Genomic DNA, 13,533 nt, shown 5'->3' on the forward strand with positions numbered 1-13,533 from the left:
TGCTGACTGTGGTGCTCATACGTGGTATTAAATATTTAAATTTTTGTGTTTAAAAGTTGAGCTGTAATGTGTACAGGCTGCTTAGATAACAGTGGACAAAATAATTCCTAGAATATTCAATTGAAGTAAACAGTTACTCCAGGTATGAATTTGGCCCATTGTTTAAAATGAAATAAAATTACTTTAGCTTTGTTAGTTGATCTATAAACATTTTTTTTAACGAAGCCCCAAGTTTATCTAAAATATTCAAAAGGATACTAAAAAACTGAATTTTGGTATGACTGAGTATGTGTTTTTTGTTAAAAGTTTGAACCCCAGATGTTGCAGGAGTATTACACAACTCACTTTTGAGACACGTGTCATGTTGCTTTCCTTTTTGATTTTATGCATTTTGAATTAGTGTCTCATAATACATATCATATTTTCTGCTGCAAGGAGAGATTTTCATTTCCCAACAGTGCAAGGAGGTTTTTTCTGTTGCCTTTTTGTGGTAAAATAACATGTAAAATATATATTATATGCTATGATCTGCATAGACAACGTTACATACTTAATATAGGTGGAATACATAGGGACATCTATAGTTAAGGTTGTCTAAGGGTTTCCATTTTAAATAACCATCTCTGTTCGATTCCCGAATACCAGTCAAGATATTTGGATGTAGTTTCTGAAGGCCAGCAGATGAAGTAAAACTTTCTTTTGATTACCTCATCCTTCCCGTACATAGAAGAGGTTTTGTATCTCCCAGAGTTCTGATGTGTTTGTCTCAGTAGGTGGAACTAGCTGAGGAGATAACTTGAACATAGGAGAAAATGCAATAAATCTAAGGAAGGCAACAGAAACAACAATGTCTCTGTTCTGTTAGTGATTCATACAGCGGGAAGAAGTGGTCTGGCAGCGTTAGATGCAGATGAGGTCAGAAAAATTGGAGATAGTTTCCAGTGATACTCGTAAAAAAAAAAAAAAAATGAGGAGTACTTTTGGCACCTTAGAGACTAACACATTTATTTGGGTATGAGCTTTCCTGGGCTAAAACCCACTTCATCAGATGCATGCAGTGGAAAATACAGTAGAAAGATTATATTATAATATTTGTGAGAGAGAGAGAGAGAACACACACATGAAAAAAGGGTGTTGCCTTACCAACTGTAATGAGACTACTCAATTAAGGTGGGCTATTGTCAGCAGGAGAAAAAAACTTTTGTAGTGATAATCAGGATGGCTCATTTCAAACAGTTGACAAGAAGGTGTGAGTAACAGTAGGGAAAAAATAGCATGGGGAAATAGTTTTTACTTTGAGTAATGACCCATTCACTCCCGGTCTTTATTCAAGCCTAATTTAATGGTGTCCAGTTTGCAAATTAATTCCAATTCTGCAGTTTCTCTTTGGAGTCTGTTTTTGAAGGTTTTTTTGTTGGAGTATTGCGACTTTTAGGTCTGTAATTGAGTGACTAGGGAGGTTGAAGTGTCTCCGACTAGTTTTTGAATGTTATAATTCTTGACATCTGATTTGTCCATTTATTCTTTTGCATAGAGATTGTCCGGTTTGGCCAATGTACATGGCAGAGGGGCATTACTGGCACATGATGGCATATATCACATTGGTAGATGTTCAGGTGAATGAGCCTCTGATGGTGTCGCTGATGTGATTAGGTCCAGTCATGGTGTCCCTTGAATAGATGTGGGGACAGAGTTGGCACTGGGCTTTGTTGCCAGGATAAGTTTCTGGGTTAGTGTTCTCCAGTCCCTCAGACAGAGACAAACACCTACAAGAACTCTATCAAGCCGCTTTAAAACTACAATACCCACCCACTGAATTGAAGAAACAGATTGACAGAGCCAGAAGAATACCCAGAAGTCACCTACTCCAGGACAGGCCCAACAAAGAAAGTAACAGAATGCCACTAGCCGTCACCTTCAGCCCCCAACTAAAATCTCTCCAGCGCATCATCAAGGATCTACAACCTATCCTGAAGGACAATCCTTCACTCTCTCAGATCTTGGGAGACTGGCCAGTCCTTGCTTCCAGACAGCCCCCCAACCTGAAGCCAATACTCACCAGCAACCACACACCAAAAACACTAAACCAGGAACCTAAATTTGTTAGTCTCTAAGGTGCCACAAGTACTCCTTGGTTTTTTGCTGATACAGACTAACATGGCTATCACTCTGAGAACAGTGTTATTCTAGGAGATTTGCAGATACTGAGGTGAGCGTGAAGTGGACCAACGGGCCTTCAAGTCTAGCAGGAAGGCAAAGAGATCATTCAGCAGGTTCAAGAAGCCTTGGGCAAGCAAAACAAATGTTCTAATGGCCATGATAGACAGAATCTTGCAGAAGCTTTCTTGAGGTTTAATTTTGTAGCCATAGATTGGCTAAAGATGCCATGGTACCAAGATCTATTAGATATGCCTGGTGAAATACCCATCATTCTGCTTGTCACAAAGGATCTGCTCAGACAAAGTCAATTTTCTTAAAAAGAAAAGGAGTGCTTGTGGCACCTTAGAGACTAACAAATTTATTTGAGCATAAGCTTTCGTGAGCTACAGCTCAGCTCATGAAAGCTTATGCTCAAATAAATTTGTTAGTCTCTAAGGTGCCACAAGTACTCCTTTTCTTTTTGCAGATACAGACTAACACAGCTGCTAGTCTGGAACCTGTCAATTTTCTTAGAAATCCTAATTCACTAGCACAAGTGATCTAGGTATGACGGAGTCAAACCTTTAATAAAAAGGGAGGAGGTGTTGCCAGATAAGGTCATGTCTGCAAGAATAGTCATCTGAAAACAATGTACTTTGTTGTCCTATATAAGACTAAAGAACGCTTGTTTCCCCTTCTGGTACAGGAGAGCAAAAAATAGTTCCTTCTCAATCTGCAGTTCTGGATATCCTCCCGTTCCAGCAAGCTGGGCAGAATTGGAGTTGAATACCAGTTCCATAAAGACACAACGTAGCTATTATAATATTATAGGGTGTGGTGGTTCACTTTTCTGTGCACATCACCCAGATGTGACCAAAAGTGTGAGAGAGCTTTGGAGAAAAAATGATACTGTTAATAGGCATTCCAGTTCTACCTTAAATTTGGTTGCTAATATTCAGTGAAACTTAAATTTATTCTCCATATTCTCATAGCACCTTCTGTTGATCCCCTTAAGTCTATTTGCTGCATATCATGGCCTTTAATTTTTTTGCCATTACTTCTGCTAGAGTCAGGGAACTTTAATGTCCTATTCTGTAATGTGGAAGGACTGCCAGCAGGTAATACGCAGAACTCTTGTCTTCATGACCCTGCCTGCATTTATACATAAGGCAGTTTCTACATTTCATATAAAAATGAAATGTAGAAGCCATGTCACTTCTGTCTTAATCCACAGAATTCCAGAGGGTGTGCTACATTGCTTGGATGTCAAGACCCCGTTGAATTTATCTTGGCCAAGCAGCTGAGTTCAGAGACTGAGAGGTTATTTATCTTGCATCAAGGCTTTACTGTAAGAAAGGTCAGGCAGTTTCCAAATAGAAAACTTAAAAATGGATTAATGAGCTGACTAGGAAGGAAACTTGGGAAGGGAAGTCCAAGGTGCATCCAATGGCCACTTGATCAGATGGCTGACACAGTAGACCTGATGAATCTTGATTTAGTGACAATCCCGTGTGACATTCTCATAAGCAAACTTGGAAAATGTGATCTAAATGAAATTACTATAAAGTACACAACTGGTTGAAAAACCATACTCGGAGTAGTTGGTAACGGTTCACTGTCAAACTGGGAGGGCGTGTTTAGTGGAGTGCTGCAGGGGTCAGTCCTGGTTCCGATACGATTTAGGGGTGAATCCTGGTTCCAATACGATTCCATATTTTCATTAATGATTTGGATAATGGAATGGAGAGTATGCTTATAAAATCTGGGGATGACACCAAGCTTTGGGGAGGGGGAGTGATTTTGAAAGCACTTTGGATACAGAATTAGAATTCAAAATGACCATACCAAATTTTGAGAATTGGTCTGAACTCAACAAGATGAAATTCAATAAAGACAATGTAAATACTTCACTTAGGAAGGAAAAATGAAGTGCACAACTACAAAATGGGGAGTAGCTGACTAGGTGGTAGTACTGCTGAAAAGGATCTGAGGGCCACAGGGGTCACAAATTGAATGAATCAGCATTGTGATGCAGTTGTGAAAAAGACTAATATTCTGGTATATTAACAGGTATATTAACAGTATGCTCTACTCAGCACTGGTGAGCACTCAACTGGAGTACTCTGTCCAATTCTTGGTGGCACACTTTAGGGAAGAGGTGGAGAGAGTCCAGAGCAGAGCAACAAAAATTATAAAAGTTTCAGAAAGCCTGACCTATGAGGAAAGGTTAAAAAAACTGGGCATGATTAGTTTTGAGAAAAGAAGACTGAGAGGGGACATGTCTTTAAGTATGCTAAGGTCTGTGTCAAGGTTCCTCCCCCACTCTGAACTCTAGGGTACAGATGTGGGGACCTGCATGAAAAACCTCCTAAGCTTATGTTTACCAGCTTAGGTCAAAACTTCCCCAAGGTGCAAAATATTCCACCCTTTGTCCTTGGATTGGCCGCTACCACCACCAAACGAATACTGGTTACTGGGGAAGAGCTGTTTGGACGCGTCTTTCCCCCCAGAATACTTCCCAAAACCTTGCACCCCACTTCCTGGACAAGGTTTGGTAAAAAGCCTCACCAATTTGCCTAGGTGACTACAGACCCAGACCCTTGGATCTTAAGGACAATGAACAATCCTCCCAACACTTGCACCCCCCCTTTCCTGGGAAATGTTGGATAAAAAGCCTCACCAATTTGCATAGGTGACCACAGACCCAAACCCTTGGATCTGAGAACAATGAAAAAGCATTCAGTTTTCTTACAAGAAGACTTTTAATAAAAATAGAAGTAAATAGAAATAAAGAAGTCCCCCCTGTAAAATCAGGATGGTAGATACCTTACAGGGTAATTAGATTCAAAAACATAGAGAACCCTTCTAGGCAAAACCTTAAGTTACAAAAAAGATACACAGACAGAAATAGTTATTCTATTCAGCACAATTCTTTTCTCAGCCATTTAAAGAAATCATAATCTAACACATACCTAGCTAGATTACTTACTAAAAGTTCTAAGACTCCATTCGTGGTCTATCCCTGGCAAAGACAGACTATAGACAGGTTTCAGAGTAACAGCCGTGTTAGTCTGTATTCGCAAAAAGAAAAGGAGTACTTGTGGCACCTTAGAGACTAGCCAATTTATTAGAGCATAAGCTTTCGTGAGCTACAGCTCACTTCCTCAGATGCATATCATGGAAACTGCAGCAGGCTTTATATATACACAGAGAATATGAAACAATACCTACAGACACACAGACCCTTTGTTTCTCTCCCTCCTCCCAGCTTTGAAAGTATCTTGTCTCCTCATTGGTCATTTTGGTCAGGTGCCAGCGAGGTTACCTTTAGCTTCTTAACCCTTTACAGGTGAGAGGAGCTTTCCCCTGGCCAGGAAGGATTTCAAAGGGGTTTACCCTTCTCTTTATATTTATGACAGTCTGTTATAAAGAGAACTGTAATCAGTTGTTCTTCATGTCCACTGAAAGTAGGAGAAGATATAATGGCCGTAATCTGCAGCAAGGGAGATTTAGGTAAGATCATAGGAAAATTTCTAACTGTAAGGATAGTAAAACATTGCAATAGGCTTCCAAGGGAGGTTGTGGAATCCCCACCTGAAGGTTTTTAAGAACAGGTTGGACAGACACCTGTCAGGGATGGTTTAGGTGTACTTGATCATGCTTCTGCACAGGGGGCTGGACTTGATGATTTCTTGAAGTCCCTTCCAGCCCTACATTTCTATGATTGTTACTTGTGGAAATAGAGATCAGAGGTATTGTTTTAACATAGCTTTATGTATAGGTATAGAATAGTCCCTATAGCAGAAATTGTGTTTTAATTTGTTTTCCTTAATCCTGCCCTTTCCCCTCAAACAACCTTTTGTTTTGACATCTCAGGAGAATTTATATAAACTAAAAATTGTTTGAAATATATAAAAAATCTGTGGGTAGAAGAGAACAATTGTGTTCAAGCAAGTGCAAATCAGAAGAGAGATCCAGATTTAAAAAAAAACTAATGAAAAGGTGAGATTACAACAATGTGACTTTTTGTACGGACTATCTTTGCAGTCTTAAGTGAAAAATATTCCTGGTCTTTAAATGACTTTTTGTACAACTACTAAAAATAACTTTCAGTTTCTGTTTCTATCACAAAGTTTGGGTTTCGTCAGAAAATAGAAATGTTTTACCTTTTAATGGTCAATCATTCTATCATGTGTTTATATTGCAGGTTAACTAAACTCCAGATATTGGAACTGAGAGAAAACCAGTTAAAAATGTTGCCAAAGTAAGTACAGATGGAATATTTAAGGTACATGCCTGCTTGCTTTTCAGTTTCAGTAAACTCTTAATGACTACTAAAAAGTGGATTGAGCCTTAATTGACCCAAGATTCACCAAAACTTCATGATCAAACCCAAAGGAATCAGCCCTCTTGCAGAGACTCTTCCTCCTCCTCATGTTCAGTCTCTTCCTTGTCCTGGCTTTCCAAATTAGCTCTTGCTGTCTCTTCTCTAACCCAGTGGACTCCTTGATCTTCTGCCTCAGATACTTGAGTTTTTACTGATTCGGTACTATGTTAATTTTCTCCTCTTTCCTCCAGTCACTGGGACTGCATCCCAAGAATTGTGTCTTACTGCAGCTCTGTGAATGTTACGATTCTAGCTGAAAATACTTTAAATTCTAATCCCATCAATTTCCCTCTCCAGAAATCTTGACAAATTTTAGTGTACCATTGCTGCACTCTGTGTGTATGCATAAATTTATTTTAGTGGCACTAAGTCTTTTCGACTTTACTGTTGAAAACTGTTGTGGATATTATTCAAATTCTAATATTAAAATCAATGTATGTGGGATTAGTAGACGCTTATTGTTCAGAGTGACTGGGTGAATTTGCTTGTTTTTGAACAACTTTGATCATGAATGCATTTATTATTGATAAAATACAACACAGTACATACCTATGTTCTGTGGAATCTGTGATGCAAGATGTATTCCAAAACACTTCACCAAATTGTTTAACATAGCTAGTGTGAGTATCCCCCAATCACGTTTCCACAGCTGTAAAATGCTTGTTAAAATTTTAATCTGGGGTTGTTTTAATAGTAAAATTCAACTGCATGCTTTATTTTTTAGATTGTGTATCACTTCTAGTCCCTTCTTTCACCTCTTAATTTCAGGCACTGATTGTGGGTTGCTTTCCTTATTCTAGCAAGAGACAAACTAACCCAGGAATCTGACAGTGTTGTTACTTCTGTGGTCTGGCAAGGCCCTGAGTAATTTAATTTTCCACCTAATCCACATGGTGATCCTACTTAACTTAAGACTGTTTTCATTTGAGATATATGCAAGTAATGGCATACAGCTGAAATCCTTTCTTGGACAGAATTGATTCACTTATTTTGCACATTGTGTCTAGGTACTCTACATCAGGGGTGGTCGTACTTTACAACCCTCCGAGCCACATACGACAATCTTCAGAAATTCGAGTGTCAGAGCACACCTACCAGGGCTCAGGGCTTCAGCTGTACAGGGTGTGCCTGCCTGGGTTCCAGGGGTGTGGTCATGTGTCACCCCCCCGCCCCCTCCCAGATTTTTGCCAGGATTTGCGGACTCCAATTTGTCGTATGATGCAGCCAGGCCCCCTCCCTGCACAACAGCTGCTGGAGCTGAGGCTGTGAGGAGAGCCAGCAGCAAACAGCTGGGAGCTGCCAGGAGAGCTGCAGCCCCTCCTCACAGAGCTAAAACCTGGGAGTTGCAGGGAGGGGCCGCTGTGGGTAAGAGGGGAGGTGTGCCTGGGGATGTGTGACTCAAGCTGTTGAGGGGAATGACTGAACCTTTAAATTGTGCCCCCCCCGTCACACACACACACACACACTCTCAACAGGCACCAGTTGTCTCTTGCAGTAGCCTGTAGTCCCACCATCCCACTGCAGGGCAGAAGGCCTGAGGCCATTCACCCCCTCCCCTGCAGCCTAGTAGGCAGAAAATAGGGGGAATGGGGCCGTTGCGAGCTGCACTTTAACTGTAAATGAGCCACATGCGGCTCGCAAACCACAGGTTCGCCACCCCTGCCCTATATGGGGAAGGGCTCACCTGTCAGCATGTGACAATGGCCCGAAAAAGGTGGTATTGAAAACATTATTTAGAAAGGGAACTTCAAATGCTGTTTCAGAGTAACAGCCGTGTTAGTCTGTATTCGCAAAAAGAAGAGGAGTACTTGTGGCACCTTAGAGACTAACCAATTGATTTGAGCATAAGCTTTCGTGAGCTACAGCTCACTTCATCAGATGCATACTGTGGAAAGTGTAGAAGATCTTTTTATATACACACAAAGCATGAAAAAATACCTCTTCCCACCCCACTCTCCTGCTGCTAATAGCTTATCTAAAGTGATCACTCTCCTTACAATGTGTATGATAATCAAGTTGGGCCATTTCCAGCACAAATCCAGGTTTTCTCATCCCATCCCCCCCCCCCCCCCAAACCCACTCTCCTGCTGGTAATAGCTTATCTAAAGTGACCACTCTCCTTACAATGTGTATGATAATCAAGGTGGGCCATTTCCAGCACAAATCCAGGTTTTCTCATCCCATCCCCCCCCCCCCCAAACCCACTCTCCTGCTGGTAATAGCTTATCTAAAGTGACCACTCTCCTTACAATGTGTATGATAATCAAGGTGGGCCATTTCCAGCACAAATCCAGGGTTTAACAAGAACGTCGGGGGGGGGGGTAGGAAAAAAACAAGGGGAAATAGGTTACCTTGCATAATGACTTAGCCACTCCCAGTCTCTATTCAAGCCTAAGTTAATTGTATCAAATTTGCAAATGAATTCTAATTCAACAGTTTCTCGCTGGAGTCTGGATTTGAAATTTTTTTGTTATAATATCACAACTTTCATGTCTGTAATCACGTGACCAGAAAGATTAAAGTGTTCTCCGACTGGTTTATGAATGTTATAATTCTTGACATCTGATTTGTGTCCATTTATTCTTTTACGTAGGGACTGTCCAGTTTGACCAATGTACATGGCAGAGGGGCATTGCTGGCACATGATGGCATATATCACATTGGTGGATGTGCAGGTGAACGAGCCTCTGATAGTGTGGCTGATGTTATTAGGCCCAATGATGGTGTCCCCTGAATAGATATGTGGGCACAGTTGGCAATGGGCTTTGTTGCAAGGATAGGTTCCTGGGTTAGTGGTTCTGTTGTGTGGTATGTGGTTGCTGGTGAGTATTTGCTTCAGGTTGGGGGGCTGTCTATAGGCAAGGACTGGCCTGTCTCCCAAGGTTTGTGAGTGTGTTGGGTCATCCTTCAGGATAGGTTGTAGATCCTTAATAATGCATTGGAGGGGTTTTAGTTGGGGGCTGAAGGTGACTGCTAGTGGCGTTCTGTTATTTTCTTTGTTAGGCCTGTCCTGTAGCAGGAGACTTCTGGGAACTCTTCTGGCTCTATCAATCTGTTTCTTCACTTCTGCAGGTGGGTATTGTAGTTGTAAGAATGCTTGATAGAGCTCTTGTAGGTGTTTGTCTCTGTCTGAGGGGTTGGAGCAAATGCGGTTGTATCGCAGAGCTTGGCTGTAGACGATGGATCATGTGGTGTGGTCAGGGTGAAAGCTGGAGGCATGTAGGTAGGAATAGCAGTCAGTAGGTTTCCGGTATAGGGTGGTGTTTGTGACCATCATTTATTAGCACTGTAGGAAGTGGATCTCTTGTGTTGACTGGACCAGGCTGAGGTTGATGGTGGGATAGAAATTGTTGAAATCATGGTGGAATTCCTCAAGGGCTTCTTTTACATGGGTACAGGTGATGACGATGTCATCAATGTAGCGCAAGTAGAGTAGGGGCGTTAGGGGACGAGAGCTGAGGAAGCGGCGTTCTAAGTCAGCCATAAAAATGTTGGCATACTGTGGGGCCATGCGGGTACCCATAGTAGTGCCGCTGATCTGAAGGTATACATTGTCCCCAAATGTAAAATAGTTACGGGTAAGGACAAAGTCACAAAGTTCATCCACCAGCTTAGCCATGACATTATCGGGGATAGTGTTCTTGACGGCTTGTAGTCCATCTTTGTGTGGAATGTTGGTGTAGAGGGCTTCTACATCCATAGTGGCCAGGATGGTGGTGTTAGGAAGATCACCGATGGACTGTAGTTTCCTCAGGAAGTCAGTGGTGTCTCAAAGGTAGCTGGGAGTGCTGGTAGCGTAGGGCCTGAGGAGGGAGTCTACATAGCCAGACAATCCTGTTGTCAGGGTGCCAATGCCTGAGATGATGGGGCGCCCAGGATTTCCAGGTTTATGGATCTTGGGTAGTAGATAGAATATCCCAGGTCGGGGTTCCAGGGGTGTGTCTGTGCGGATTTGATCTTGTGCTTTTTCAGGGAGTTTTTTGAGCAAATGCTGTAGTTTCTTTTGGTAACTCTCAGTGGGATCAGAGGGTAATGGCTTGTAGAAAGTGGTGTTGGAGAGCTGTCTCTACATACAGTCTCTACGTAAAAGAATAAATGGACACAAATCAGATGTCAAGAACTATAACATTCATAAACCAGTCGTAGAACACTTCAATCTCTCTGGTCACACGATTACAGACATGAAAGTTGTGATATTACAACAAAAAAACTTCAAATCCAGACTCCAGCGAGAAACTGTTGAATTTTAATTCATTTGCAAGTTTGATACAATTAACTTAGGTTACCTTGCATAATGACTTAGCCACTCCCAGTCTCTATTCAAGCTTATTTCCCCTTGTTTTTTCCTGCCCCCCCCCCCCTGACATTCTTGTTAAACCCTGGATTTGTGCTGGATATGGCCCACCTTGATTATCATACACATTGTAAGGTGAGTAGTCACTTTAGATAAGCTATTACCAGCAGGAGAGTGGGGGTGTGTGTGTGAGAGAACCTGGATTTGTGTTGGAAATGGCCCAACTTGATTATCATACACATTGTAAGGAGAGTGATCACTTCAGATAAGCTATTAGCAGCAGGAGAGTGGGGTGGGAGGAGGTATATTTTCATGTTTTGTGTGTTTATAAAAAGATCTTCTACACTTTCCACAGTATGCATCTGATGAAGTGAGCTGTGTTCACAAAAGCTTATGCTCAAATAAATTGGTTAGTCTCTAAGGTGCCACAAGTACTCCTTTTCTTTTTTTAAATGCTGTGATATTAATTCATTTGACGTAAAGAATTTTGTTTACCTTTAGCTTCATGATGTCTTATTTCTGGTATATGTAAACTGACATCCCTCAAAGTGAGGGACGTTCGACATATAGTTACAGTTGAAATGCAAATATATCGGTAATTCCCAGACGAAAACCTACATGTAGATGGAGTTAAGTTTAAGAGAATATATCAGTAACTTAAGTGTAGTTCTCTTCTGGATAGAAATGTTGACAGGAATGTTGTAATGCTTCCTAGGTGAAATCTTGGCTCCACTGATGTCAATGAGCATTTTGCTAGCGACTTTAGTGGGGCCAGGATTTCATTCTGTATGCACAACAATAAATTCAGCTTTAACTATGCAGTCTTGACTAGCGCCACCATAATCTTCCTAGCAACACAGCTGCTGCCATAACTCTTCCACATCTTCTAGGATCAATTCAGCAAGGTACTTAAAGCTATTGGTTTTATTTGTGTGTTTAAAGATAACATCATGCAAAAGTACATTGCTGATCTGGGGCCTTAGAGAGTAGCACTATCAATATATGATATGGCTAAGAAGGAAGCCCAGCATAGCTGCTAAAACTCTCAGCACCCTGCGTCTACTTTGCAGGTGATATAATTAGCAGATTAATGCATGGCCCACCTTCAATTATGAAGTGAAGGCAGGGACTGTAACAAACATCTAAATTAAAATACTTTTAAAAGTCCAGATATATGTTTATAAATAAAGGTGCTTTATAACGGTGAAGAATGAGTTTGGATGAAAAAAATCCATATAGAACTAAATAATAGCAAAGGAAAAAAGACATTTGGAAAGTAGATGCAAAAGGGGGAAAATGCTTTATTGGTGCTAATGAGGTACACCAGCCTGAATAAATATTTTGCTATAGAGCCTAAACAATTTTCTTGCTTGTTTTCCTGTTGATTTTTCTGTATTTTTTCCTTTAGTTTGTTCACACTTATTGATACGTGTTGATTTTTATTTTTAATCATATATGTCATTGGACAAACATATTAACATACAGCTAGTACTCCTACTGAATTAGGTTTGAGTAAAATATTTAACACTGAAGCAAAAAGCACTTGTTAAAGCTGTTAATCAAAGTGAGTGAGTAATGTCAAGCAACTAAATTAACCTTAGTTTGTGCCAAATACATTATGTAGCTTTAAACTGATCCAATATTTAGAGTTTGAAGAATTGGAACTATTGTAATGCATATTAAAAATAGGTCTTCTATTTGAAAGGAAAGCAAGAGTACTGAACATTGCATAGATGGTTTATTTGATAGCTGAAATTAAAGACAAATTATATATGCAGAAACTAAGAAGCTTCTCAGTTTGGAAATGTTTTCATTGGCTTTTTAAGTGTACTTCTGATTGCATTGTTTTCAACAACAGTTACACTTACAGTGACCACTTCCTAAAAAAAAGGGGGGTTGGGGGGAACAAATGATTTTTAGGGAGGGTTACTTTAGTACTATGCAGGGCCAATTCCTGCAAACATAAGCACGTAACTAAAGCTGGGTGTCGTCCCACTGAAGTAAATGATATTGCTAGCATCAATAAAGTTATCCATGGGCCTAAGTGTTTGCAGTACTGGGGTCTAAGGCTTAATTAAAACTGTCTGTTAAATTCTTTATTTTTGACTAAATTGAAATTTTGATTGTGTTTTGTATAATATGACTGCTCCATTATGCAACGCTCACATTGATGAGGGAACGTAGATAGAAAACGAGCATTCTGGCTATAGATGGTACATCTACACAACAATAAAACACTCTCATCTGACCTTGGGTCAGCTGACTTGAGCTTGCAGAGCTTGGGCTGCAGGGTTGTAAAATTGCTGTATCGACATTCCAGCTCAGAGGTGAGGGTCTCAGCTCTTGGGCTCCAGCCCGAGCCCAAACATCTACACAGAAATTTTTAGTGCTGAGCCCGAGTCCAGATGACCTGGGCCAACCAAAGATGATGTAACGAGAGAACTCTGAAATGATTGCAGTGAGTTGGGAGAGATAGAAGGAAGTGTAAGTGGGTGGAGAGTAGCTTTACTGAATGACTTGGAATGATTGGTCATAATTTAATTTACAAAAATTAAGTGAGCTGACACTAGATTATTTAAAGCTCTGACTTCTTTTGTGTGATTTAGTCAACGGGATCATTAATGTATAGTTATTCAACTGAACAATGTATGAAAATCTTAACCTATGTAGCAACAAAACTGCATCACTCTTTAATGCTGATTAAAAAGATGTA

The 13,533-nt window shown here is 40.6% G+C and overlaps 1 protein-coding gene across 12 annotated transcripts in view; it reads left to right on the forward strand.

The window, feature by feature from the left end:
* ERBIN (erbb2 interacting protein) overlaps positions 1-13,533 on the forward strand; it is a 226,698-nt gene that overhangs the window by 153,389 nt on the left and 59,776 nt on the right. For all 12 annotated transcript variants that reach the window (XR_012158901.2, XR_012158902.2, XM_073344084.2 and 9 more), the window contains one exon: positions 6,347-6,403. Coding sequence is in view for 10 of the 12 variants with exons in the window: in XM_073344084.2 (XP_073200185.1) it covers positions 6,347-6,403 (57 nt within the window). In the remaining 2 variants the exon portion in view is untranslated. The remainder of the gene's footprint in view (positions 1-6,346; positions 6,404-13,533) is intronic.

Source organism: Lepidochelys kempii, chromosome 5 (genome assembly GCF_965140285.1).
Source record: "Lepidochelys kempii isolate rLepKem1 chromosome 5, rLepKem1.hap1, whole genome shotgun sequence".
NCBI lineage: Eukaryota > Metazoa > Chordata > Testudines > Cheloniidae > Lepidochelys > Lepidochelys kempii.